General features: G+C 39.5%; 1 protein-coding gene across 4 annotated transcripts in view; it reads left to right on the top strand.

Annotated features, from left to right (window-relative positions):
* Nucleotides 1-27,894, top strand: part of SSBP2 (single stranded DNA binding protein 2) — a 194,016-nt gene that overhangs the window by 23,472 nt on the left and 142,650 nt on the right. For all 4 annotated transcript variants that reach the window (XM_035310965.1, XM_035310967.1, XM_035310966.1 and 1 more), the window contains exons 2-4: nucleotides 18,240-18,312; nucleotides 23,360-23,421; nucleotides 25,109-25,193. In XM_035310965.1, coding sequence (XP_035166856.1) covers nucleotides 18,240-18,312; nucleotides 23,360-23,421; nucleotides 25,109-25,193 — 220 coding nt within the window. The remainder of the gene's footprint in view (nucleotides 1-18,239; nucleotides 18,313-23,359; nucleotides 23,422-25,108; nucleotides 25,194-27,894) is intronic.

The following is a 27,894-nucleotide window of genomic DNA, read 5'->3' as shown; positions in this document are numbered from 1 at the left end:
CCTCAGTGGCACCTTGTTTGCTTGCAAAATTGGGTAGTTAAATCTCCAAACTAGAAAAACTGCATTTATCTAACAGTTGCCTGACAGAGTGGTAACATTTTATTGTACCTCAGCAGGAGTCTGGTTCATCTACAGTGAAAACAACCAACTCACATACACTTCTGGAAAATCCATTGCATATTACTGAATTTTGAGGTAAATAAAAAGCTATGCTATTTTGGTAGGCTTTTATACCTCAAAATGTGCATTTCCATTAAGTTCATTCTAAGTAGGGTTTACTTCTTACTGCAAAAGTTAAAATACTGCAGAATATTTTGTTGTGGGTCTAAGGTAAAGGTCCCAGTAAAGCCATACCAGTCACACTTAATAGTAAGGGTACATTTATAAATTGTTTATAGAGGGCAAATAAATAATCTGTGTTATTAAATAGGTTACAGGCATGAACCGAGTGTACTGTATATGGCAGTAAGCACCCCAGTAGAAGGTTTTGGGAGACAGAGTTTTGTCTAACTGCTGCACTGAAGTCCATAAGAAATGACCCTTTGTTAAAATGTATATTAAACATGTGGTACGTAACCCAGATATACAAATACTTTACATTTAATTTTTAATATCATCCCATGCCTTGGATGCAGCCCTCTACTGAAAGCCTAAAGAGAAGGGAATGAAGCAGCATAGGGTTTTTGAGGTGACAGTGGAATACAGGGCTATGAAGGCCTGGTGCTGTGCTGACAAGCTATCTTTTTGTAACATATTAATAAAAGGAAATTTTTAAGAACTAATTGTTATGTTTTATAAATATACATAGGAACAAGTTTTGAGTGTCAATGATTTAGATAATAAAACGGTGTATTATAAGTTGAGTTCATGATTTACTCAAATCTGATTTAGAGTTTAAAAAAAAAAAGGTATTCCTAACAAAAAATAATTTTTGTTTAAACAGGCAGTTGTTTCGTTTATTCCTGGTTTTAATGCAACAGATTTGTGTATATGTGTGCTCTGTTTTGTGAGATCTGTTTTTAATTTTTCCCCTTTGAGGAGAGGAACTTTTGGAGATGCGTTTCACATCACACTAAATGAATGTGACAGATCGTGAATCTTTTTGTACTGGTCATGGGAGAGGTGGCTCTTTGTGGGGCCGCCCCATCTTTTTTTTCTTTAATGGCAACTGCTTTCATTCATTTCAGGCTGAGTCTATCTTCTCTGTTTTTGTCTGGTCTGTCTCATCTAACCCTGAGAAAGATCTGAAGGATTTTCAGCACTTAGCTTTTTGGGAAACGCATTTCTGGTGTGTTTTGAGGAAGTGCCAGTTGTTGAGTGAAGAGATCTGAGACTCTTTTCTGATGGAATACCACTGTTGTCTTCTCTGTTAAGCTGACCTCCCTTCTCTTGTTGGAATAGGTCTATAGAGAAACTTTACGCACTTACTTTTTCTCTCCTGTTAGTAGTAATTTTATTGTTTGCCAGTTATGTGAAAATTAAGTTCTGGTGCCACAACCAGAAGCAGGCAACTGTCACACTGGGAGTTGTGACAGATGGACCGTGGTATCCTCTTGCACAAGGAAATCTCTGACCACAAAGAGACCTTTACTTTCAGGATGTACTTCAGTACTTCAAGCGTGATGGAAGGGATATGTGAAGTGCAGCACTCAAATCTGAATGTGATTGGCTTTGGGTGTGGGAGGAGCAGGATGCTGAAACTGTATGCACTGAAGCTAAAGAGGGAAGATGGTACAAATGTGTTTTTTGGAAACTGTTAATAAATGAAGTACAACAAAGTTGGTTAGAGGGAGACTCTGGAGGCCATCTGGTCCAAAAGGTTTTCATGAAGTGGGTCCATCATGAGCAGCAGATGAGGTCAGCTGTAGCTTTGTCTAGCTGATTCTTGAAAAGAAAACCTTCAGTGATGGAGGTTCTTCAGCTGCTACAGGTTCCCTTCACAGTACAGCACTGTGGTGGTTTTGTGGTGTGTGGAGCACCTTCCTCCCCACCCCTGGCCCTGTTTTGCCTAAGTGTGTTTTGTACTACTGGAAGGAAATCGATGGCATACAATGTGCTCACTCCAGAGATAAACTTGGCATAAATTTTCAGAGTGTAAATATCTGTGTCAGTCAACTGTGTTCAAACTCCATTATTTGTGATTTTTTTTTTTTTTAATGACTCAGGATAACCAACTGAGAATAAGATGGACTTTTCTATGTCAGGTAGAGAAGTTAACTTTGTGCAGAAGCTGATTCCTTCCCTCTGATGTGACTTGTAGTAACGTCTCATCTTACCAATAAAAATTTTTATAAATGGCCTGTTTTGAAGCCATGATGTGACTGTCATTCTACCACAAAAATATTGTGATTTTCAAGTTCAGTAGGGTAAACTGTTTTTAGTAAGGACAAACAGTTTCTGACCCCCAATTAGTTTTGAAAGAACATTTAGTTCAGAAACAGAGAGTTTACTAGTGAATCACAGGTGTTATTTTAATGTTATTGATTACAAGTTTAATAGCATTTTTTTCACACAGTTCTTGCAGTCATTTAGAAACATAAATTAACTTTAATTTGGGAAAAGCATATACGTTATGAAGGAGTTTATAGTTTGCATAATCTGAATTTATCATTGAAAATTTTTATATAACAAAATACATTTTTGTAATAATTTCATGATGCATTGTTAAATTAAAGGGGTTTTGTCTGAAAAAATCTGTATTCAGCCTTTCTGGATAATTCCATATATGAAACAGGGAAGCTCTGACTGACTTATTTAAACTAGTAAAGAGGAATATGTAGTTTCATAGAAAGAGTAAGAGAATTCTTTTTTTTTTTTTTTTTTTTCACCAGCTGGTACTTGAAGCAGTCTGCACGATATCTCTGGAGGAGTCTTAATACCTTTGTGTGCTTGTGCACACACTCTCTCCCCTTTTTGTTTGTTTGTTTCTGGCAGGACTAACATTTAATCAAAACTTCGTAGAGAAAATGAAGACTGGAGAACGCACAGTCATTAAAATGTCTCTCTTTTCCCCTGCCTCTGCAGATATGGGTCTTATTTAGGACAAAATTGAGTAAGGCAAAGTTCTTATACTCTATCCATAGCTATCATATGTTGAACAGACTACTGCTTACTTTGGAATCTGCTCTTAAAAACTTCTAGAGTAAATCAAGATTAATTTATTTTTTCCTGGTAACAAACAGAGAAAATGAAGAAAGGATGGTGATGATATTAAATGAAGCATGGAACAGCAGCATAACCATTGCAATGTGTGTGTAGCTCTGTGGCTTGAGATCAGGTCTGTTTAACACCATACATATAACTTGAGTCTATTTCAAATAGTGTGTAAACAGCCTCTTAAACACAAATATTTACCGATTATTAATATCCATATTCAACTGAGAAATGAAAAACGTGGAAGTTGCACAATTCTTTTAAATCAACTTTACTGTGTTCACAAGTAGTTTGATCAAAATTCTTTAAAATGTCACTAAGAAGAAATTAAACATACTCCTCAGACAGTTGTATGAACTTGAGCAATAGGCAAGGTGGGATTTATATTTAATAAAACATTTTTTAGTGCATTTTGAATGTTAAAGTTATTTTGCCCTGTTTTTACAGAGCATGTTTAGGTAAAATGCCATATAACTGATCATATTTTGGTAAATGGGTTCTGAAACTTGTTTTAGCAAATCTACCTGCATGCCCGAAGTTCTTGCTAAGAGCTCACCAGCGTATCTTAATGCCTTTGAGTCCACTAAGGCATCTTCATTCTTTCACTCTTTATTCCTTTTGGTCACAAGATAATTGTCTTAATACTCTTCTGTCTTGTTTCACTGATGGTACTCCCCAAGGGCATTTGTGACTTCAGATGTGCTCCCACACCTGGGGTCAGGTTTGGGCTCATACAGCAGTATTAATACAGCAGTGCAGCATTGGGGTACATCAGCCAATCAAAGCATGGGTCCTGAAACTTAAATTATTTTACTGCCAAGAAACCATCTGTATTTGTTGTTTTTCCTTCCCTTTATTTTTTCCCCTCTTTTCTTTTTACTTTTCTGGAACCAGTGCCAACTCTGTCCATGGCCTGTTGAAGTCTCATTGACTGTTCACTACTCTCCTGCTTTGGGTACATGCTGCGATGTTGCATCTTGGCAATATGACATCAGCTACATTTCATCTTTACTGACTTTCCTACTGATAAAATGTCAGCGAAGGCTGGATTGGTTTATGCCATCAAAAGGCAACTGTGATTCCAGTAGTTCTAGTAATAATGGGTAAAATATATTTTGTGGTTTTAGGCATGCAAAAAAGTCAAATATAAGATCACAGAATCACAGAACTGTAGGGGTTGGAAGGGACCTCAGAAGATCATCAGGTCCAACCCCCCTGCCAAAGCAGGTTCCCTAGAGCAGGCTGCCCAGGTAGGCGTTCACACGGGCCTTGAATATCTTCAGAGAAGGAGACTCCACAACCTCCCTGGGCAGCCTGTTCCAGTGCTCCGTCACTCTCACCGTGAAGAACTTTTGCAGGTCGGTGCGGAACTTCCTGTGTTTTACCTTGCGGCCATTGCCCCTTGTCCTGTCCCCACAAACCACTGAGAAGAAGTTAGCTACATCCTTCTGTCTCCCACCCCTCAGATACTTGTACACATTGATAAGATCCCCTCTCAGTGTTCTTTTCTCCATGCTGAACAGACCCAGGTCTCTCAGCCTTTCTTCATAGGGAAGATGCTCCAGGCCTCGTATCATTTTTGTGGCCCTCTGCTGCACTCTTTCCAGGAGGTCCCTGTCTTTTTTGTACCGGGGAGCCCAGAACTGGACACAGTACTCCAGGTGAGGCCTGACCAGGGTAGAGGAGAGAGGGAGGATCATCTCCCTTGACCTGCTGGCCACGCTCCTTTTAATGCACGCCAGGATCCCATTAGCCCTCTTGGCCACCAGGGCACACTGCTGGCTCATGGTCAACCTGTTGTCCACCAGGACCCCCAGGTCCTTCTCCTCAGAGCTCCTCTCCAGCAGGTTGTCCCCCAGCCTGTACTGATACTTCCGGTTGTTCCTTCCCGGGTGCAGGACTCTACACCTGCTCATATTAAATCTCATTTGGTTTCTTCCTGCCCATCTCTCCAGCCTGTCCAGGTCTCGCTGAATGGCAGCACAGCCTTTGGCGTGTTAGCCACTCCTAACAGCTTTGTGTCATCGGTGTACTTGCTGAGGGCAGACACTATTCCCTCACCAAGGTCGTCGATGAAGATGTTGAACAAGACCAGACAAGATACTTTTGTCTGAATTGACTATAGCACAGAAATACAATTGGTGAGAGCAAAATAGTCAGAATTTTATCCCATGCATGCAGAACTTCAGTCTTTTTGCCTGTGACCTTTACATTCTTAATTTAGAAACAAGAAGTGGTCAGCCGGAGATTGTCTGAGAAGTAGTTTGCTTATTTTCTCATTTTATGAAAAAATATAGTTCTGTATCTTTTCTTACCTCCAAACATCAGCCTTGAGTTTGGAATCAAATACCTTTCAGCCGTTGTCCAGCATCTGGTTTCTTTCTCTGAAGACCAGCAAGTAGCAGCAATTTGAAAAGTTGGCATTAAAATTGTCTAGATTGCTAGTCAGACTTTGTTATTATAACTTCACAACTGCAGGATTTCATTACCTTTTTTTTGGTTTTGTTTTAGTTGTTGCTTTCTTTTTGGTTTGGTTTGGTTTTCTGTGCAGCTACTGTTCATAAGCCAGATTTTCAAATATCTTCCTTCTGTTGATGAAACTCTTTCTGTTTGAAAAGTATTTTCCCTGTAAAAATTTCTGGGAGGATATTGAAGCTTGTATTTTTTTTTTTTAATGACTTGCATTTCAAAAGAGAGTATTTCTGGTAAGTTCCACTTTGCAGTCCAAGCAGATTATCTGTACAGCTTTAAAATTCACGTTTGGGTAGTACTTTTCTCCCAGCAGTCTGAGAGAGGACTTGAAGCTCAGGAAACCTCTAACATGTGAGCTGCAGCCTGCAGCTGGATGCTTGCGCTCATCTGGAGTAGTAGCCGCGTGGAGATGTTGGGTGAGCTGGGGAGTCTTGGCTTATCCTTTATGGCCAGTGTCCAGTTTGGGGAGCAGCAAGAGAATGTCTCTAGCTGTCTGCTCAGCACGTCTCTATCAGCCCAGAGGAGGAATTGGAGGCAAGTGGTGAAAGCCTTCTAGCAGGTTAGCCAGAAGTGTGAGAATTGAGCAGACAGGTGTGACAGGGCTGCCAGTACCAAACTGTATGTAACTGACCCACGGGTGGGGATGGCAGCGACTCAAGGAGTGGTGCTGCGCCTGAGGTTTTGCAGGATCGATGTTTGTGTGCTGAGAGTTTCTGTATATGCACTTCTGCTTGGCTGTTGTTTTGTTTTTCTCTTTTAGAGAAGTTTTTCCACCTCTGTCCCCAGTGCAGGACTTCTTGCCCCATGTGAAGAGCAGACTCAAAGCCAAGGGGTGATTGTTCTTCCCAGAAATCAGCATGGCAGCTGTTCATTTTGAAAGGGGAGCTTTATGGTTGATGTCCAAATGGCATCTTACTGGACCCCAAAGTTTAGAGAGGTGAAACTAACACCATACATCCATCAGTGCTCAGAGATGCAGGCTCAAGCTTTTGCAGAGCTCTAGCTCTGCTGTCTCCCTGCTGGTCCCAAACTGATGACACCTGGTACCAGCAGATGGGTTGCAGCCTCCCCCAATGCCCAGCCACCGATGGAGGTGTTGCACCAAGAGGAGGCCTCGCAGCTGCTGTACCTTGGGCACCAGGTTGTTGATGCAGTCAGAACAGCCATTGGATGCTGTCTTTAGGTAGGGACTTCCTTCACTTCGTTCAAGTTCAGAAAATGTTTTGGTTTCTTTCTTAGTACTGGTGAGGGAGCATCATTCAGTCCTCTCACCTATAAGACATCTGTCTTGCTAAGGTGTTCTCTAGCCTGTTGTTGCATCTTACTGAGTGTATTTCTGATGTTGCATTTAAGGAGTGCTGTTTTCTTTTGTTGCTTTGTAGAGGTAGAAAAAAGCAGTCACTGAGAGGACAGACTTCCCCACATTCTCTTTTCTTTGCACTTTTTCTCACATTTGATAGTAGAACTCCAGTTCTTTGGTGTGAGGTTTGTTCTTCCTGCCATAATAACATCCTTAGTAATTGAAACTTGTTTTACACTTCTGCCTTTCTACTTTTGTCCCTATGTGCTTGTGTTCCTTAATATTCCTATGCACCCACCTGTATTTGAATTTTTTTTTTGCTGCATCGTTTTCTTGGATCACTGAGGAAATTTTGCTGCAGCCATAGTAACCTTGTATTATTTCCTACCTTTCTTCCGATGGTATTTTCCATTGATTTTTTTTTTTTTTTAATATAGCCTGAATCACCTAATATTTATCTTGCACTTTTTTTTCTTCAAGTTATCTATTTTTGTAAAACTCTTTCCACCAGTTCCCTGAATTTGGTTGATATCTAAGGTCTGCTAGCTGCACTCTGATGCTTTCAGACTTCTTTCTCTAGAAGCGAAATGCTGTCATTTCATAGTCCTTACAAATCCTTACAAATTACTCTCCACCATTACTTTCAGGATGAATTTCCCTGAATATCTATCTATCTACAGTTTTTTCATCCCATCTGATTCCCCTGAGATTCATGAGGTGACTCCTTGCTTGCTTCTTAATTTTTTTCACCCTTTCCGTTTTGAGACTAATTCTCCATTTCATGATTGTCTGTGGCTCCTGGAAGTCTACTGTTTTATTCTCCTGTGGGCATGTCCTTTACTTCAGCTTGCCATTGAGGTACTCTGCCAGCCAGGGGTATTAGCAGTAGTCAGTCTTTGGGTCTTTGGTTCGAGAAGGAAACTCAGTGATGAAATTCAGAAAATATTCCTCAACTCTTCAGCTCTTTCTTATTCATCACCATATGCGTATGCCAGAAGGTCAGGCAGGATCAGCTCAGAGGCTTTCCAAGGAACTGACTGGATTTGCACCCATCGGACACATGCACTGACATGTTCCTATTCTGATATTCTGGTTTGTGCAACTTTAAAGGGGGCACGTTAGAGCCCCTTGTCAGCCACCATGCAAGGAATTTGTTTTAGACAGACCTAAAAACAAAACTGTAGTACACAATGAATGTGAAAGAGCAACACCACCTTTATTAGACTAATTATCTGTGACTTCACACACTGTTTGAGAACTGTGCTGCTTGGGGGTTCAGCCAATGATCTCTTTGAGATACTCAAAAAGAGGGGAAAAAAATACCATATTTATTTGCCCAAGGTTAGCTATGATCCTTAAAACGGAGATAGGAACTGAGTCCTACTGCCCTGCCTGTGATACCGACCCAAGTCTTTGTCATCCCTTACTTGGCTCCCGCTGAGATATTAGCCTCATGCTGCCTCACTTCCAGCTTTGAGAAGGGGATATTCACTGTTTTGCACCCACCCACCATATTATTGCAGATATTAAACCCTTATTTTCAGAGAAGAGTTAGGAAAACAATGTGCAAAAACTTACATCCTTCTAGGATCCAGATGTGCAGAAATACTGTTTTCTTCATATGAGTGAAAATCAAGTTGTGTGCTGCTTGCTTTGTGAAGGAAGCAGGGCTGGTTCGCTTCTTGTTTCCATTCGGCTGCGGTTTGAGATAAACCCAATTCATTCCTGGGGAACTGGCTGCTTGTATTCGTGCTTCCTACTTTCTCTCTGCCTTGTCCCAGTACAGAAGTTCTCTCTGCTCCTGGGTGGGCAGTTGCTTTAGGAACAGCTGTAATATTTGACTACTCTATTCCTCCACTGGGCCGCAGTGACCCCTCGCTGGTGCCTGTGCAGCACAAGCCACCTTGGTTTTGCTTGCTGCAGGAGTGGATTGAGGTACCCTGCTGGACCTGTACTCCTGACAGGAGAACCTGCTTGGCAGCACCCTCAGCTCAGCTCCCACAACTGCACAACTGAACAACTGCAGCAATGTGTTGAAGCAGCAGCCTCTGAAGCCTGGCTTTCAGCTTGGGAAGATGTCATTTGTGTGTGCTTTTGGCAAGCAGTGCTCCAGCAGTGGTGTTCTCAACAGCCTGTGCATACCACTGAGAGATTACTGAGGAGCTGGTCACTGCTTTTCTGCTGGTGTATAAACACAAATTAATCTTCTCTATGTTAAAACATGTAAGGCACAGACACACTTTGCAAATTAATTTTTCCTTTCAGTATAGTGTGTGACAAGCATCAAGCAGTGAGCAGTGAAACCCAGTGTTGTTTGCAGTGCCATGGATCAGTGTCAGCCTCAGCTGCTGCTGCTACAGGATTTTAAAGCGACCTTTTGTCATATGTAACAAGTGGTTTAAGTCTACAAAGAAATGTCCTGTGCTAGCTGCTTGGCTGGGTACCACCTACTGGTAATCCTGTGGTAAATGTATAGCTTTAAAGTCCAACTTTCTAAGGACTGTGTTTGTGCTTTACTCCTTGTCAGTGACTCTCCTTAGGATATTTCCATGCTTTTAGCTCTGCTTACTGCTAGGACAGGATGGATTGCATTAAACTAAACTCTTTAACTATAGTAAGTTACATACCAGGGAAAAAAAATACCGTGTAAAAACCTGTTACTATCGCATTTAAAAGCAGCAGGGAAGACCAAGGTTAGCACCTTTATTATCAGGAAGAGGTAGAACCTCATGTACTTATGAAGGTGTTGAATTCTCTTCTTACTATTTAACATCTTTTGTCATTTAACATTTTTTCAGCTGTCATTTACCAGATTTTATAGTTAGGCTGAATAGTTTGTGTAGTTTAACAGGAATGTGGATACGGGAAGAATGATTGCCCAAGGAACTCTCTGTAGACGTTTCTATGAAAACACATGCATTCTCATGAAATGGTGAGTCTGAGATTCTGGCCACAAGGAGGAACTGGAGGTGTGGGCAGAGCTCTGCCAGCAGCTCCCACCCTGCCAAAATTGGCCCTCCTGCTTCTTGCTCTGCCTTAGTAGCTGCACCAGCATTTGTTGGGCCCTTGGAGGCTGACCCTGCTCACTAGTCAAGTAGAAACCTCCTTGCCTTTTTTTTTTTTTTTTTTTCCTTGAGTTTTCAATTTCAAACCCTTAGCTGGAGAGGGGAGGAGAAACCAGGCAGCAGTGAGAAGAGGAGGCTGCTTCTTCAGTGGATTCCTCAGTGTCAGGAGGTGGCTGGGTGAGCTCAAGGGACCCTATGCGGGAACAGGCCTTCTTCCATGCAAACAGCATGCCATTGAGGGGGAGAAGCATCAAGGCCAGAGGCTGCAAGAGACTTGCTTAGAGCTGGGCAGGCCTCAGAAATAGATGGTAAAGGCATTTGGTTGTGTATTTTCTCTGCAAGTCACCAAAGCACTGAAGAGCTTGTCTGGCTTCCTGTGCTGTTGCAGACTTATCCCTGACGACAGAAGGTATCCATCTGTCATGGTCTGGCTAACCCACAGTAAGCCCCAGCTGCCTGGTCCTTTGGGCCTGGGCCTCAACCTCTGCTGAGCGTAAAGGATGCTTTGTGATCATAGAATCATTAGGGTTGGAAAAGACCTTCAAAAAGACCTCAAAGATCATCTGGTGCAACCATCCCCCCTCCTACTAATCTCACCCACTAAACCATGTCCCTAAGCACCTCGTCCAACCTTTCCTTAAACACCTCCAGGGATGATGACTCCACCACCTGCTTGGGCAATCCGTTCCAATACCTGACTGCTCCTTCAGAGAAGAAATACCTCCTCATTTCCAATGTGAACCTCCTCTGGTGCAACTTGAGGCCATTCCCTCTGGTCTTAAAACTAGTTACCTCTGAGAACAGGCCAACTCCCAGCTCCCCACCACTTCCTTTCAGGTAGTTGTAGAGAGCAATGAGCCTCCTCTTGAGGAGAGGCTCCTTGAGCCTCCTCTTCTCCAGACTAATAAACACCCCCAGTTCCCTAAGCTACTCCTCACAGGACTTGTGCTCCAGGCCCTTCACACCTTATGTGGCTCAGGTGTGAGCATCTGAACGATGTAGCTTTCTAGACTGATGATATGGGGTCAGGGAGGCAGGAAGGTGGGACAGGAGGCTGCAGGAACATATAATCAAATCCTGGAGTTGGGCTTGATGATCCTTGTGGGTCGCTTTCAACTCAAGATATTCTGTGATTCTGCCGTAATAGTCTGGTAGAGGCAACTGAGCAAACTGAAGAAACAGAGCACTGTAAAGCGTCATAAGAAACTCTGAAAATACAAAGTCAATTAGTTTCAGCATGTTTCACTCTTCATTTGCATTTGCCATTTGCAAATGAAAGGTCATCTTATTTCTGGTGATTGCAGCTGTTGATGCATTTGAGGTGTTTTAACAATTTTTGTGTAGGTATACTGCGGGAATAGCTGTAGCTCTAATGGACCAAGAGAACTTATGGTTATAAGGAAGGCATATTACTTTGTTACACTAGCAAATATAGCTGGAAAAAAAAAACATAGACAAATTTTCAAGTGTGTGAGCCTTGCTTCTCTCTTAACCATAGACCAGGAAAACTGAAATTCTACAGGAAAGCTTCTTGAGGAGTATGTGTGCAAAAAACAGGTGAAAAAAGAACAAAGTTTTTTATTTGAAACCTGGAAGGTCTTTAAGGATATCTACCTTTTTATGAAGCATTTAGAATTTGAGAATCATTGAAAATTATCTTGTTTGGGATGAAGTCTGCAAGAAGACTTACACAGCCGCAATATTTTGGATCTGTAGTAATTTCTACAAGCTGAGACCTGAGACAATACCAGTTCCAAACTCAAATACAGCCAAATGAGAGTAACACGTGGAGCAGTGTGCAATGTGATGTCTTGGCACAAACCAAGAGATCCTTAGCAGATGAGAATATGTAAACCTATGCAATTAAATGCTTGTGGGAGAGACTACAGACATCACCACAGCATAGTATCTCAGTTTATTTTCAAAAGATCGATGAATACCAGGTATCTTTTGATATTTAATTGTATGCTGCTGTACAAGTTAATGTGTTGCTAAAAGCACATTATGCTGGCACAGTTACGCTAGCTCTTGAAATCTATGGGAGATTAGGTAAAAAAGACTGTGAAATTATCCCACAAAATTTGTGCATTTTAAGCGTATAGGTAAACTGGAAAAAAAAAACACCCCACAAGATTAATTGTGATACTCCTTGAGTAAAAGGGCACTTAGTGTTATAACTGGTTTTAACACTTGAAGCAGTATATGCAATCAAGGAGGGCTTGCCTGGATTTAATGAGACATATTTTCAGGGTATCTTTAAGCAGTGAGTAGAAGAGTGACTAAAAGTGAGAATACTTTCCCCGAGCAACGGTAGGAGAAGGCTTTCCCTCTTTGTGAAACTGCAATAAATGAAGAGGAGCATCGGCTTATTCTGTAAGTGCGGCCAGCCTAGTGGAAGGCATGAGGCCACTGTTTGTTGTAGCACTGGGCATAAGCCCCAGATAGACACGCGCAGGGAGAACATCTGCTGCTGTCTACAGAGAAAGGAAGAAATAAGTGGCTATGAATAATGTCAAGTACAAGCACTTCTACGCTGCCTGTGTTTGCAGGGTTGTGGTAGGAGCTCCCTGAAAAGGGGAGTGCACGTACTCAAACATTTGATACCACCTTTGGGACATGCTGTTTCCTCAGACCAGTGTTTGTCTTCTAACACCCAGGTGTTTGTAAGAAAACCGATCACATTGTCAATAGGACAGAGAGCACTGGTATTGATGTAGCTTGTGTTCTGAGCTGGAGAGAAACCACAGACCGGTGTGATTGGAGGCTCCTGAAAAGAGCAGTCTGTGAGCCTCAAGCTAAGCAAACAGAAATGTAAATCATGCGTAGGTGAAGCAGCACGCCTGGGAGAGGTAATGCTCTCAGGTGTGTGTACAGGTACATCGCTGTAACGCCACGGCTGTTGTTACTGTACCTGCTTAAGCAAATGGAAAAGCATGAGTATGTTCTTGGGCATGTCTCTGGTTTGATGCTGCAGGAAAGTATATTAAAAAAATATATAAATCATACAATGATACATACACACACATATATATTTAAATATATGTAGTAAGTGTGTATGTGTGAAAATGATTGTCAGTATGATCAAACAGGGGAGAATGGTAGATTTGACCATGGTAGGCATGTCTTAAAAACATGAAACTTCTTAACAAAACTTCTTTGCAATTGTCAGCTGAAACTGACCAAAAAGGGCTGTCCACCATGAGCTGCAGTGCAGTTTTAAAACTACTGAAGTGGTGGATTCAGGAACATTGTTCAAGAAACCACAGATTTGTGATGTTTTTAGTTACTATATTTAAAAGATTGATTTATTGTTACTGTCTCTTATTTCAGAGACTGAGTTTTATACCGTGAGTATTACATCAGTGAAATTCCTAGGAGACTGGATCTGAAATGGAGCCTATATACCTTTATGAAACGAAAGGAAAAAAATACCAAAAAAAAAAAAGCTGCTTCTCTCTGTAGGTCTGAGTAGTGATTCTGGAGTATTGCAAGTCTCCTGAAAGACTGAGGGGAGCTTTTAAGATCTCTTCCATGGAACTAGTTTTAAATGTTGCCCAGCTGCTTCATCCTTCTTCATGCAAACTAAAAATTATGTATGGATATAGATTTACTGGTTTTCATTGTGTTTTTAATTACTGTTTAAAAAATAAAAACGTTATGGATTGTATGTCATATGGTAGACTCTCTATATGTAATTAGTTTAAAAGAATTAAATCTGTTAAGAATCCAGAACTGCTAGATTTCTTTTTGCGATGCTCAGATCTGGAACATTCCAACTGCAGATACTTTTTATTTTTTATTTTTTACATTCAGAGCTAGATAGTGACAGCAGAATGGCTGTTGCTGGCAGACAGGGTGCTAATATCTGGACATTTCAGTGATGTGCGCTACTTTACCATCATATCATAGATTTTATGAAAAAGGGGCACTGGTTGCTTGACAGTGTAGGAAGCCTACCATAGCTGCTGCAGAAGGCACTTTGAACCGTGCCACACTACCAAATTTGGGGGAACTGGAGCCTTTTGCTCTACCACATTGAGTTTATAACTTTCTGGATAATGGTTATACACAATTGTACCCTCAGTTAAAAAACATGGATTTTAGTTACGACATGTGGCTAATAAAACAATGAAAGTAACAGCACTTTTTCTCAACTTCATGAAGCTGTGTGCAATAATTGCTTAATTCTGGCAGGTTTATTGGGCAGTTCACAAGAGAAAGTAGAAGTTATTTTATTGCAGTTCCGTACTCTTCTAAGCCCAGCTTTTGAACTTAATCAAAAAATGGCCCTCTGCCCTTTGTTGTCTCCTTAGAAATAACTGCAAGCCAAACTTGGAACTTGAAGTTCAGTCCTAGACCGAGAGACAGAAACTTTCTTGGTATGCATCTTCTTGTGGAACTAGACCAAGATATTCTTGTTTTACTTTTTATAAATATAATATTCCTTGCAAAACTTCCTGATAGTAACTCGAGCCCTTTGGTACAACCTCCATGCTGGTGGATCTTACTAGATGCTGTCATTGCAATCTCACCAAAGGTTTAGCTTTCTCTTTTTTTTGTGTGTGTATTGTTCAGGTGTTTACCAGGCAGAAATGTGGGCGTGCAGGTAGACCATGCTTGCTACTCACAGTATTTTCTGTAGGCAACCGACATGTGTTCATCCGAACAGCTAGATTAGTAGCCTACAAACCGTCAGTGAAGCTTGCTGGGGCGGTGGAAGGAGTGTGACTCAGAGCATCAAGATCTGATGCCAAAGATAGACAAGGTGAATATCTTCATGGTGCTTTCAAGCTTTTGCTGCCTTTTTTGGAAAGCTAGGTGTTGTTGTAATCTTTTGACTTGAAATCGGGGGGATTTTACTGGCCAATTTTAATCAATGAACATACTGCTGTAATGCTTTTGTTGCAACTTCTCAAGTTAATTGCGTATTTCCACCTTGACATATAATGAGTAATTTCCAGAGCACACTTACAGCGATTATTGTTTATTTCTTGGTAATATTCTGATGAAAGCTGATTGACTCGGACCCCTTAAATGGTTCTTCGCTTTGGAATGCAGTTGATAGTTCTCTTGTAAAATATATGAATGACTTGTCAAATTAGAGCAGAGACTTCAGAGAAGACACACCAGCTTACCAAAGTGCATCACTGTAGCAACAAGAACCAGAAAGAACTTTAAATTAATTTATTTTAAATATAGTGAATGTACGATCAGGCTGTAGATGAGTATGTTATCTAGTTGTCTTGGCAGGGAGGGGGGAACTCTGGCATGTGACGTATCTTCAACAAGAGTTACTTCAGCATTGTCATGAACTAATTAGAAATATTTTTTCCTCACATTACTCATAGAATGTCAACAAGTATGCAAATGTGAAATTTTAACATATGCCTGCTTGCTGCTTTTACAGGGTTTCTCACACCAGTTTACCAAGTAAAGATTGTCTTTTAAAATGCCACATCAAGCCCAAGTCCTTTGGTGGTGAAGACCACCTTGCTGTTACTTTCTTAAACTTCTGCTGAGATGTGAAACACTTGTTCACTAATTTTACACACTTGGACTATAGCCATTTTTATCTTACTGTATGTCTTACGTGGTAGTTAAAGTCACTATACCCACTAATTCTCTCCTCATTATGCTGTTGCACTCTTTTGATTTCTTTGTTGTCTTTCCTGAGAGTATCAGTTGTCACTGTTCCTCTTGCTGCAACTAACGCTGTAAAACACTAGTATCTTTCTTTTGATCTCTGTGGTAAAGGCACTTACTTCTGAAGGGAACTGTAATGCTGTTAACTTCTGTAGAGACTTCCCGACAGCATAGTAGCTGGGGGTGGACAAGTGGTTTAGCTCCAGCAGGCACCGCTCCAGTTGCTGTGCAGGCTGTGGTCCTGGCTTCGTACTCACCGTGCCAGGCCGGGACTGCCCTCTGCTTGCTGTCGGGGGTTAGCTTATGGCCAGCTGGGTGTACACACTTGTTTCTTGAAATCTGATGTGTCCCCCTGACTGCTGGGTGATCCATCTAGTTGTGCTATTTCATGAAGAAGTGTATATTTAGACTGAGATGGAGTGATGCCATGTCAAAGAGCAGGAGATGTCATTATAGTTTTAATCATGCTTCATTATCCCGTTCCGTATTTTCATCTCAAAAATGTACTGTTGCCTTTTTCCTTGCATTAATGCATCTTGGACTTCCTCAGCCTGCTCAGAGGCCCGTGGCAGGCGATGTGAGGCCTGGTGCTGGAGCGCCACACTGTCCCTTCAGCTGCCATGCGCCATGTTTGCTAAAGCTTTTGGCAAATGGTGGTTTTAGGAAGGTGGCACGTCTGCAGTGAACTCCTGGACTTTATGCTTTCTGGCCTTGCTTTGTGGGGTTGAAAGGATGTGATCACACAAATCGCTTTATCTGGTCAACAGACTTTGTGTTTTGGTAAGAACAAAAAAGGGAATCTTGGAAGATGAATGAGGTCCTTTAAAGTGTTAGTAGGTTGCCTTGGCTGTTGCAGAAAGAGCGCTTGCCCACAACCATTTGGTGCATAAAACTTGAACAGTAGTTGAACTGTAAAGAACTATCTCCACAAAAAGTGCCCTATTTTGCTTCTTGGTTTGAGAGAGATGCAGCTGTGCTTTTGGGGCAGGAGGCTAGAGCGTGGGTGAAGGTCTCAGTGCAGTGCCCACGAGGGGCAGATGGCCGCGTCCTCCCCGGGCCACCCCACTGGAACAACCTGGCCTGACTCTGAGACCCAACTCTGAGACGCACGGCTGTTCACACAGCGAATGACAAAGCAATAAATGGATGTTTTGTAAAATACTGGAAATAAAGAGTGTACATAGCAACTCTCAAATTTCAAACTACCAACACTCGCACGCTTGAATATTCAAAATGGTACTTTTTATTTGTTATAGGAAAAAAGTACAGTTTTGCTTTTGATGTTGGAGAGTAAGGTTGTGGGTAGTATTGCATGTACAAAATACAAACACCAAATGAAAGCAACTTTTAAGGAATGCCACCCATAGATTTTAAAATTTCACAGTTTATAACTTAGAGAAATAATTACTGCTCTGTCAGTGCCATGATGACAGTTGTCTAATATTGCATGACATTTTGAACAGTATCAAGAAAGTAGATGTTCTCTGCCTCTCTGCTTTGTTTAGTTAAACTACCTATTTCTGGGTACAAATATTAAAATGTTCCAAATAAGAATGGCAATGTTATAATGAAGTACACACAAATATATTTTACTTCTTGAAAACAGTTCAGCTAGCAATTTTGAAAGAAATGTAGTCTGAATACTACTTCTCTTGGACTGAAATGTTTTATAGACATCGTTATTGAATCATACTTTCAAACGAGATTTCATTTTGAAAGATATTAAACATATAGGCAGACAAGAGACTCTCTAGAGTCAGCTGAAGAATTAGGAAGTGTTACTTCTTTACTTTCTGGTTCAAATCTAACCTATCTTAACAGGAAATGTGTGTTGTTACTGCTCACCCGTCCTTCGGTTTTCAAAGAGGCCTTATCAGCCCAGGGTCTAGTGGGCATGAGCCATCCTTCTGCAATGAGAGCCTTAGGCAGATTGGTTTGACTTACCTAGAGATGCACCTGGCTGCTGAAACTCACTTTTTGTGAAGCTCCTTTGGCAACTGTGACAATAATTTGTAGCTCTGTTGTTGTCAGACTTCATCAGATACTCAAGTTGGAATAAACCAAAAAAATGGTTTACTTGGGAGATGTGGTTGTACTACAATGGAGATGCAGCTTCTGAAATGGCTTTTTCTGATGCAGCCCAAAGTTTGCATGTTCTTTGTGTAAACACGGGCTGTCGTTCAGATGTGCTTAACAGCCTGACACGTTTCACGTGTAAAAGTGTTGACCTGGAAAAGTAGTCAGTGTTGCTGTATGAATATATTGTATTTACAATGAGCATGGTGTATTGTGGGCAAATACAGGCAGCAGTAGGTCAATTGTTAGCTAACTGGGCACATGTCCAAATATCATTAAAAATGTTGACATTAAGTAATTTGGGGTTTTAATAATATTTAATTAACTACTATTTAAACAACTCCGCTCAGATTGACCTACAAGTCTAGTTTAAAAGTTCTGGTATAGATAATAGATTTGTCATGTTCAGTACATAGTGGTTTCTGAAAGGAAAGAGTGCTCAAGTCAAACCTCTGAAATCATGTGTTCCAAAAACGGGCAGCAAACAAATGCATTATACTAAATACTGTCCTTTTTTGTTTGTTTTTCAGATTAGCGCTGTACGTATATGAATACCTGCTCCATGTAGGAGCACAGAAATCAGCGCAGACGTTTTTATCAGAGGTATGTATGCCCTGTCTCTTTTTTTCCATGCACAATGTTACGATGTGTGCAAGTGAAATAAATCTGTGTTGGTTTAGAAAAAACAGTGGTGACAATCTTGCATATCTGCTTACATTGATCAGCATAGACTTCTGATTTTGCAAAAGCCAGTTTGCCATGTCATTTTGCATGCCTTTGCATAAGTATTTTTGCTGTGATTTGTGAGCCCTGTTGTCTGATTTGGTGCTACATTGAAAGATTTGTCTATTTTCTATAATAAATGTGCATGTTAGAATGTGCATCGATTGTGTTCCTTCTTGATGATCTTCTAACTTACTGTTGATATCTCCAATGCTGATATACTGATCTCACTATGTATTCCTACCATGTTTCTAATTATTTCGCTTCTTTTCATCTGGTGAGCTAATTATGACTATAACTGTTCAGATGCTCTTTCTTAAATGCTCTCGAATGCTAATGCATTTTTTACCATTAGACAATAGCTAGTCTTTTTCACAGTCCTTTAAAGATATCAGTAGAAGATTGAAGTAAATTGTATCTCCTTAAGTATTTTACGTTTACTCTGGGATACAAAAATACCTGTATGCCAAACATATTGAGGTCTTTGAGGTTTATTGTTTTTAATCTTTCTTTGATGAGAACATTTAAGATAACGATAGTTGGATAGTGAGCAGAAGTGAGAAAAACACGCAACATGTTGTAGCAGGAAAATCTGCTGCTTCAACTGGTGCTCTCCTGAAAGCTAATAGAATTAACATGCTAGTGATGACATTTTGGAGATGGAAGAGACGAGGGCTGTTTGTGATGGTTATAGAAAATTCACATAACAGAGAGAAGCAAAAGCGATAGAATTGTGGTAGTTTCAGGTTATGTTTATATTAAAACATGGTTTTGACAATTGTTTTTTCTCCTAAGTAAAGCAATGAAAAAACAAGAGAGAAAATAATGGAGACTATCATCTTGGCTTTCCCTAAACAGCTGTCATTTGTAAATAATACACTGTGCAAGATTCATTTTGCTCATTTTGTTTTATGATATATGTGCAAAATGAGCAGTTGGCAGGAGTATAACTGGTATGACATTTGGATTTCAGGAAAACATTCAATACAGTGTCTTGAAATTTAGCTTTTAAAAGTAATTCAATCTTGGATTATAGAGAAACTCTCAGATCTGAACAAATGTAATATGAGAATGTATCAAATCTTTCAAATTCAGACTGATGCTGAAAAGCAGCCAAAAGATGGGCAGAGATGAATAATGGTGTATTGAATTGATATGAGGTGTCTGTTAAATTTCACACAAAGCTGTGAGTTTATTTACCTTGTTTGTTAGCAGTGCAGAAAGGTAAAGACTGTGCTAACAGTATTTGTAAATGTTGTATGTTGGAACCAAATGCAATTATCGCTGTTATGGGAAACCTGGAAAAGCTGGTACTTGGGATGAAAGCAATACAATGAAGGTCAGACCGAGAAAACTGTACACTAATCTGGCTTGGAGAAAATAATTTTAAATGGCAAGTGGTAAAAGCAGCAGGAAAGAAATGATAGTTGATTGTGGAGCAGGCAGGCCCTTACCTTGTAACGCCCACTGAATCCTGGGCTGTAAACCACAATATAATAGCTGTGCCCCTTGTGAGTCAGCTGTTGTTAGAGATGGATTGTTGACACACAGGATGAAAATGACAAAGCAGCAGTTGGGAAGTGCAAAGAAGTCTTTTAGCAAATATTCCAGGTGTCTTTGTGTTTTTCTGACTTGTGACTTTTGAGAAGCAACTACCCTGCTGTGGTTGAGCTAGGTGGAGGAGATACCCAGGTGTTGTAGGAGGAAGTTTGTATCGGCTTGGCCACTTCTTAGAAAGCAAGGCTGTTGGGACTCAATGCCTTCTCTATTCTGGCAGTCTGCACCCGCCTGAGTAATTTGGGTGGATTTCTTTAAAGTTCACTTAGTTCAAAGTAGCTCTAAGCCAATGTATTGGTGTGTAAAAGAAATAAACATATATAGATTATCAGAGCCGTACAGCTATCAGTGATAACTAAAGAGTATAAATAGCAACGATTAACATCCCTTAACATAAAGGTTTACCAGGGAATGTGGCTAAAAGTAATGGAATGAAATTGAGAGAACTAAAATTTAAATTGGATATCATGAAATCACTGCTATTACGTATCTTAGACAAGGTTGTCTTAAGCATGTCTTCATTTTTGCAATGTTTTGTGTAGAACTGCTTTGTGAGTCAGTAAAATCTAGAAAGTGCTCTGCTTATACTTCTTGTTTACAAGGTGAAGAGTGCTTTCAATGTCTTTTTGGTCCCTGATGAGTACAGGGACCAAAACTTTGTTACCTCCATCTCTAAAATGTAGGACCTCCAGATCAGCTAGCCTTTTTTCCTGTGTGTCTGGGTAAAAGAGATGTCTTCAGTTTGTTAGCTATCACACTCATCTCTTAGTTTGCAAATGAACTTCCTTTGAGGAGACATGACATGAAGTACGGGGTGGAAATAATTTAATAGCTGTTTCATCCCAAAACATGTAGTCATTGTGCAATTAGCAAAATGGCAAGGGACTACCACTACTGTCTAAACAGTGTCATTTTCTTATGAGAGTTGAATAAAACTTCATATGGGATACACACATATATATATATATTTTTTTTTAAATATAAATTGCTCTGCTCCAGAATCTTTCCTTCGGTGTTGCAGCTGCTGAATTTTCTTGGAGAGTTGATCCTTACCCCTGTATTTTCTGTCCTCAAAGCTAGGTTCTGGCCTTGTGGGAGTAATTCCACTAGCTTAGCTAGACCAGGAAAGTAGGTATTTTGCAGCTGATTGATCAGTAATCATGAGCTAGTTATTGATACTGCTGAAAAGTTTTTTTTTTTTTTTTTTTTTTTTTTAAATTATAATTCTTTTTCTGTCTGTGTGATCTGACAAACACTTTCAATGTCAGACAGAGGTGTGTGTTTTTTGAAAGCAAAACAAATCAAAAACTTCCACCTATCATTCAGGTTCCTTCTTTGAATAAATTTATGAAGATGAACTGTCTTACTAAAAAGGACCAGTATAAGACTTGTGAGTCAGGCAATTTCCTCAAGCCCTGTGTCAAAGAACACAAATGTTGCTTAGACATAGTGAGGTCTTTCTGCACAGATAACACTTTTAACTCAGTGATTTTTCAACTTCACTAAAAAAATTAGCTTTGACTACATGTTGCATCTCTTCGTAATGTTGCTTTCAAAACATCTCAGAAGTACAGTACATTCCTGGTGATTAACCCAAGTCCTTCTAAGCCATGCCAAATGCATGTGAAGAGCAGTCATGCCACTGAGGAGTGCATTTGTATCATTTTAAAAACTTTGTTAGTGGTTTTCTCTTTTGTATATATTTTTCATTTTTATTAACATATTTACCTGGCGCAGTTTAGGCAAGAGTTTCACAGTTTGAAAAGTGCTCCTTATAGATCAAGTGCTATTAAGTAGTGATGGTGGGTGGGTGGGAGTTAAGTGCCATGCCTCTGGTTCATTCTGCCAGCTTTACCAAAAGAATTGATAATGCCTGGAGCTTACCTTTCTAAGATAATTTTAAATAGGCAAATGATTTTTTGATAGTTTTAAGTATTTATATAATTTATCAAATTCACATTAACCTTCTTCATACGAGTGCAAATAACATTTTAGTTGTATGAACTCTGTATTCTACTCCTGCCAGCTATTGACAAAACATACTTGTTTAAATTTTTTAACAATTGGGGGTGGCAATCAAGTTGGAGTTGAGAAATACTTTTATTCTGTGTTGAAAAGTCCCAGCTTCGCTACTGCCTCTTGCTTGCAGTATGAACACACTATGTTTACCTTTTTTAGTAAGCTTTTAATGAACTTTCGTATATGTCTTTAAATACCTTTCATGTTAAAGTTGTTTAAGCATTTCATTAGAACAATCCTTTTGTCAGCCATTACTTCTGTCTGTAGAGCAGAATATGGCTTGTGTTTAAACAATGATCTTTTTACAGAATTGGACAGGAAATAGTGCTATGTGTAGTTGTAACTGGAGGAATTTGGAGTATATGTAACGCCCTGGTTTCCACCCAGTTTAAGCATGAGACTGCCTCCCTCCCATAAAGTGTCATGTGAACTTCTACAGAAATCTCCAGTTATTTGCAACAGAGCTCCTTAAGCAATTAAACTGGCTTTTTTTTTGATAGTCCAAGCTATTTAGTTTTGTAGCTAAGGACAAACCAATCAGTATGACACTAATAAAATGATTGTGTGATAATAGCTAAGGTAGAGAACAGCACTCTCATGGTGTGTTGTGTTGTCTGATAAGGTAGCTGGTAACAACAAAAGTGTGAAGTTAAGGGTGTAAAAATTACTAAATTGCATTTCTTTTGAAAAAATATGTTCCAAGTAAGACAGATTTCTTAGGTGGGAAAGAGCTCACAGACAGTATTTTTGAAATTCAAGAGCATTTGCCAGTGCAGACAAACCAAGCCAAGCTAGCTTTACACTTTCACTGGATGGTGGGAGAACAGGTTGTAGCTTGGTTGTTACTGGTATTCGTCATGCTACCTCTAGCAGTAAAAGCAGTCCTTGATGATCCTGAAGCATCGGCTAGCTTTGGATATGGAGGGAAGACTGCCACCTGCTGAATTGGTAACACTAGTTCTGTATCTTCTGTTTTCCTTGTACAAACGGGAAGATCTTTTAGATAGTTTTAGGGGCATTTTTTAACTTTTCTTTGTTGTTGTTCATGCATTTTTGAGCTTAGAAAATGCACATCTCAATGGTGGAGTGGTAAAAAATACATCCTTAATAAAGCTATATTCAGAATCTTTACAAAATAAATTCTAAAATATGCTTTCCTAAAATAAGAGGCACGAGCTAAAGTAGTATTTATAATAAAGTACATAATATAGCCATTCAGATTGATGATAATAAAGCCTTTCATGGCTACTAAAAAATTTTATTCTTCCTTTTCTTGATATTATGTAATTTTTTTTTTTGTGTCACAATAATCACAAAAGTGAATACCTGTGTTTTTATGGTTTTATTTCAGATAAGATGGGAAAAAAACATCACACTGGGGGAGCCCCCAGGATTCTTGCACTCCTGGTGGTGGTAAGTGTCCATTTTCTTTCCGATTTTTAGAATATGGTGATTGCAAATTCCAGCAGCTACAGGCAAGAAATTCAAGTGATCATTGTAAAAAGAATGTGAAGATGAGGAAGAAACCATTTTCTTGTAAATAAATGAAAGAACAGAGAATTAGTTATAGGAAAAGACACAGATATGAGATACAAGAAAACAAATACTGCATAGTAGACTGATAAGACAGCATTCTTGAAAGAAAATTGGCCAGTGTTTCTTTGTTCACTATCTTCTACTAAGCTGTGTATTTAAAAGCATTATACATATCCTAAATAATTACATTCAGGAAAAAAATATATATGTATTTCATGAAATATGTACATACAGTGACTGAGGAAGGTCACATCCACATGCATAGTCTTCAGCCCACATTTCTATTCACGGAAATAGCATATGAAAATGATTAGCCGAACCCAAGTCACCAGTCTTTTTGAGAAGCAGTGTGTGTTAGCACGGGCTTGGTGTTGTGAAGTCTGCATTTGCACAGTTTCTCTCAGCTCAGAATATGGGTAGACACAGAATTTACTTGTAGTTTTTCATGCATGATGCCACTTGCTTAAATATATTGGTGTGCAGAGATACATTTGTTTGTGTAAAATTCCCAAGGAGAAAAGAGTCCTCATAGTCACTGCTGTTTAGCCATGGTATTTATTAACTGTCATGTGCTTTGAATGTATCCGGTATGTCTGTGTTTGCAAGAATAAAACATTATGGAGAATATGTCCAGCTGTCAGGAGTACAAGAATTTACAAATTTAAAAGTGGTTTCATTTGAACACAAAATCCCAAGTGATTCGTGCAGCTGTGTGTGTGGAAGGGGGCATATTCTTCATTCACGTTTAGGCTTTTAGCTACCTGATGGAAGCCTGAAAAAGAGAACATGTTTCTTGTTCCTGTTATGTCTGCATTATCCTTGATTTTGATTTTCTGCAGCAGCGCATTCACATTTTCCACAATTCTGTATTGCGATACTGGACTAAAAAATAAAGGAACAATATTAAACAAACTTTATTCTCGGGATTGTTCCAGTATACACATAATTTAATTCTAGAAATTTTGTGTTAGGACTCATTCATGTATAACTCCATTTGAACAGGGGTGAGAGTTGAAAGACAGAGTATTGTAATTTCCTTTCACTCTGTATAACCCAAGAGCTATAAAAGAAGATATCCATCTATTTCCTACTCTTATTCATACACCTGTTTCTCTAGGAACTTTTGTTTAAAGCACAGTATTGGACCTTGGAAGAACTCCTCAGTTTTCTCTTCCATTCCGTGCCTTTTTATGTTATTACTGTATGTATCTGTCCCTTCCAGGGCTTTGTGGACATAAATAGCAGCAGTTGCCAGTGGTATGAGGTTATATGTAGAGCTTTATACCCTTAAACCTTGTATATTAGATTAGCTTCTTGGTTTATACTACGGTGGTTTTAAATGAGTATGGCACTGCTCGCCTCAGAGAATCAGATAACAGGACTCGATTCTTCCTAGATGTTTTACAAAGCTAAACTCTTTCATAAAGGTAAGTGCTTTCAGCTCTTGGCAAGGAAGTGATGTGCCTGTTTCTATATATAAACATGCATGTGCGGTGTGCACCATAAAATCTATGTGAGTATTACAATGATTTTCTCACCATATCTTCAACTTCTTAATTTGTAGTGTATTTTGGGATCTCTACTGTGCAGCTCCAGAAAGACGAGAAACATGTGAACATTCAAGTGAAGCAAAAGCCTTTCATGACTATGTAAGTTTTGTGTATATTTACTGTGCTTTCATTACTGTATGGAATGTGATAGAGAAGTATTTCTGCATGACAGTATCTCAAATGCAGCTGTCTGTCACACATAAGTAACTCTCATGTGTTTTCAGGGGATGCCTCAGAATTAGGACTTCCTAATTCTGTGATTACCCATTGCCATATGGAAAACTGTTACTCATTTTAGAGATCAAAACGCTGTCCTCTGCATTAACTCAGAACGATGGATGTCCTTCTGTCTCTCCTCCGTGGAGACATCAGGCTGGTCACTAAGCATGCGGGCCGAATCATCCACATATTCATACTCTGTCTGTGCTACAGAGGAGGCTGCTCAACAGATGTAATTGTCACTTTCACCCCCTGGCTTCTGTCGGGACCATACAGACTTCAAGCATGACTATTGTACTTAAGTATCACAGAACAAGATAAATGTAAAGTCAGACAGTTCAGGAGAACAGGAGGAATAACAGTAAAAAGTATTATGACAGTTTTGATACATTTGAGACCCAGTTTGGAACACATCAGGGAGTTCAGAGCCATTTCACCAGAGAGGACCAAAAAAAAAAATTGCGGTCCATAACATTGAAACAGTTTCATTCCTTTTTCTCTGTTCTCATTGCATAAATGGAGCACTAGAAATCTGGAACTTCATTCCAGACTCTGGATGGAATTTGGGTTCTATCTCCTGTGCCAGTTCTTCTCCACCCGCTGATTTCATCTTTACTAAGGAAATCCTCTGCAGGCTGACTGAGCTAAAGTCATACTATCATTCCTTTGGGCCATTCGTATAGTATAAAGAGGGAGTAAAACTCTCTTATGATACTGTTCTGAAACCTCTTTCCTTTGCTGTATTCCGGGTCTGTCTTAAAAATATTTTGTAGTTGCTGCAGAAAAAATATTTTTGAGTATAAAATTAAAATTAGACTTCAATAGCCCAATCTCTTACAAACACAAACCTAGAAAAACTTAAAAATGAACCTTTGAAGAGACTATATTCTGTTATCTATTGTCATAATCTGATAACAGCTCAGGTTCCCGCAGTATATGAATGATGATCTTGCCTTTTTTAGAGTATGTTACAAATGCACCATGAACACAGTTAGAACTGTTTGGCGTATTTTACTTACAGACCAATAACCCTTTAATACTTTCTCCTTAGTGGTTAGATTCTGAGGCTGATTGGTAAAGGAGCTTGGATAATTTTGCACTATCATGTCCATGCTACAGTGATCACTCTTCATAATCAGTGAGAAAAAAGCAGCGTTGGAGAAGGGAACAAAATTCCGAGGAAATTTTCCACAAAGGAAAGTGTTAAAGTCAACCAACTTGGTATAGCACATTACTAAAATTAAAGACAATGTCACTGGTGGAAGCACAGTTTCTGTGATCTTTTACGGGTTCTGTTTTGAATACATAGTTGTTGGAATAATAAAACATTTCAACAGCTTTGTTGTTGTTTTCAATCCTTGTTATGAGAGCGAGGTTTATTTCCACACTGAAGGAGAGATAGCTTTACAGGAATAGTTTATGACTGCAGGGAATGACAGTAGTGAATTAAATTTGTGGAGGTCAGAATCCAAGGTATGACAGTTGACTTCAAGGGGGGCATTGCGCACTCGCAGTGTAAGGTATGTGACAAAAGCCAAAAATCTGCAACCTGTAAAAGCTGTTCTGAAATAATTTTCAAATGAAATCACCAGTTAGAGGGAAACTTAAATAAAAAAGTAGTAGGAAGTCTGAAAAGGAACAGAATCCACAGTTCTGTAAGCTCACGAGAGTTTCATCAATCAGTAAATTCGCTATTTTAATCTACATAATTCTAATCTAAGAATTTGAGTAGCTGAATCACAATTATCATTTTTTTGGTCTTAGCATTTCCTTCTTAGTGTTTCTAACTTCCACAGGTTTTAGAATATTACATGATCTTATTGCTCACATCTGTCTGCATTATGGTGTGTGTTAATGGTAATTCAAAAACCTGAGAAAATAGTCAAATGAGTTCTGTATGTGATGTACAACTGCATGGTGTTTTAAGGTACTCTATAAAGTGGTGTTCGATAAAGGAAAAATAAAACCATGATATTCTTCTATATGCGTATAAATCTGCATAAAGACAGATGGATATTTATATCAGAAATACATTGGTTTATTTTATCAGTTAATTCTCCAGACATTTCTAAAACCTTAATCATTTAAAGTGACAAGAAAACCTATCCATTGCATTATTTTTCCTCACAGTTGAGATAAACTTGTCTAATATCTAGCAGGACTCATGCTGTTCCTCAGTGTCACATGCTTTTTGCTTAGGAAGGCAGTCAGCATCATGATAAGTGCATGCTGCTGAAATCTTGCATATATTTAATATTTCATGAGTCTATTGTACATTTGTATTAATGCATTTAACAAATGGTTATAAAATACAGCCAAGCATATTTCACAGCTGTTGAAGGTAAACATTTATTAAATGCTTTGTGAAATTGTGACCCATGTGGAGTGTTGCCACCGACTCCAGAGGGGTCGAAATTCCACCACCAGCACAGACAGAACATCAGAGAACCAGGCACTGGGCTGAGGCGCTGGTAACTCAGTCCTACCGTGAGACTGCAGGTCAAGGAGCAGAGCATTTGTAGTTGCACTGTCATATCTCAAAACTGTAATTGCCAAGTACAAAAAGCACAGAAGGCTTGCT

Source organism: Oxyura jamaicensis, chromosome Z (genome assembly GCF_011077185.1).
Source record: "Oxyura jamaicensis isolate SHBP4307 breed ruddy duck chromosome Z, BPBGC_Ojam_1.0, whole genome shotgun sequence".
Classification (NCBI taxonomy): domain Eukaryota; kingdom Metazoa; phylum Chordata; class Aves; order Anseriformes; family Anatidae; genus Oxyura; species Oxyura jamaicensis.
Note: the sequence above shows the minus strand (reverse complement) of the source record. Positions and strands in the feature narration are given on the sequence as shown.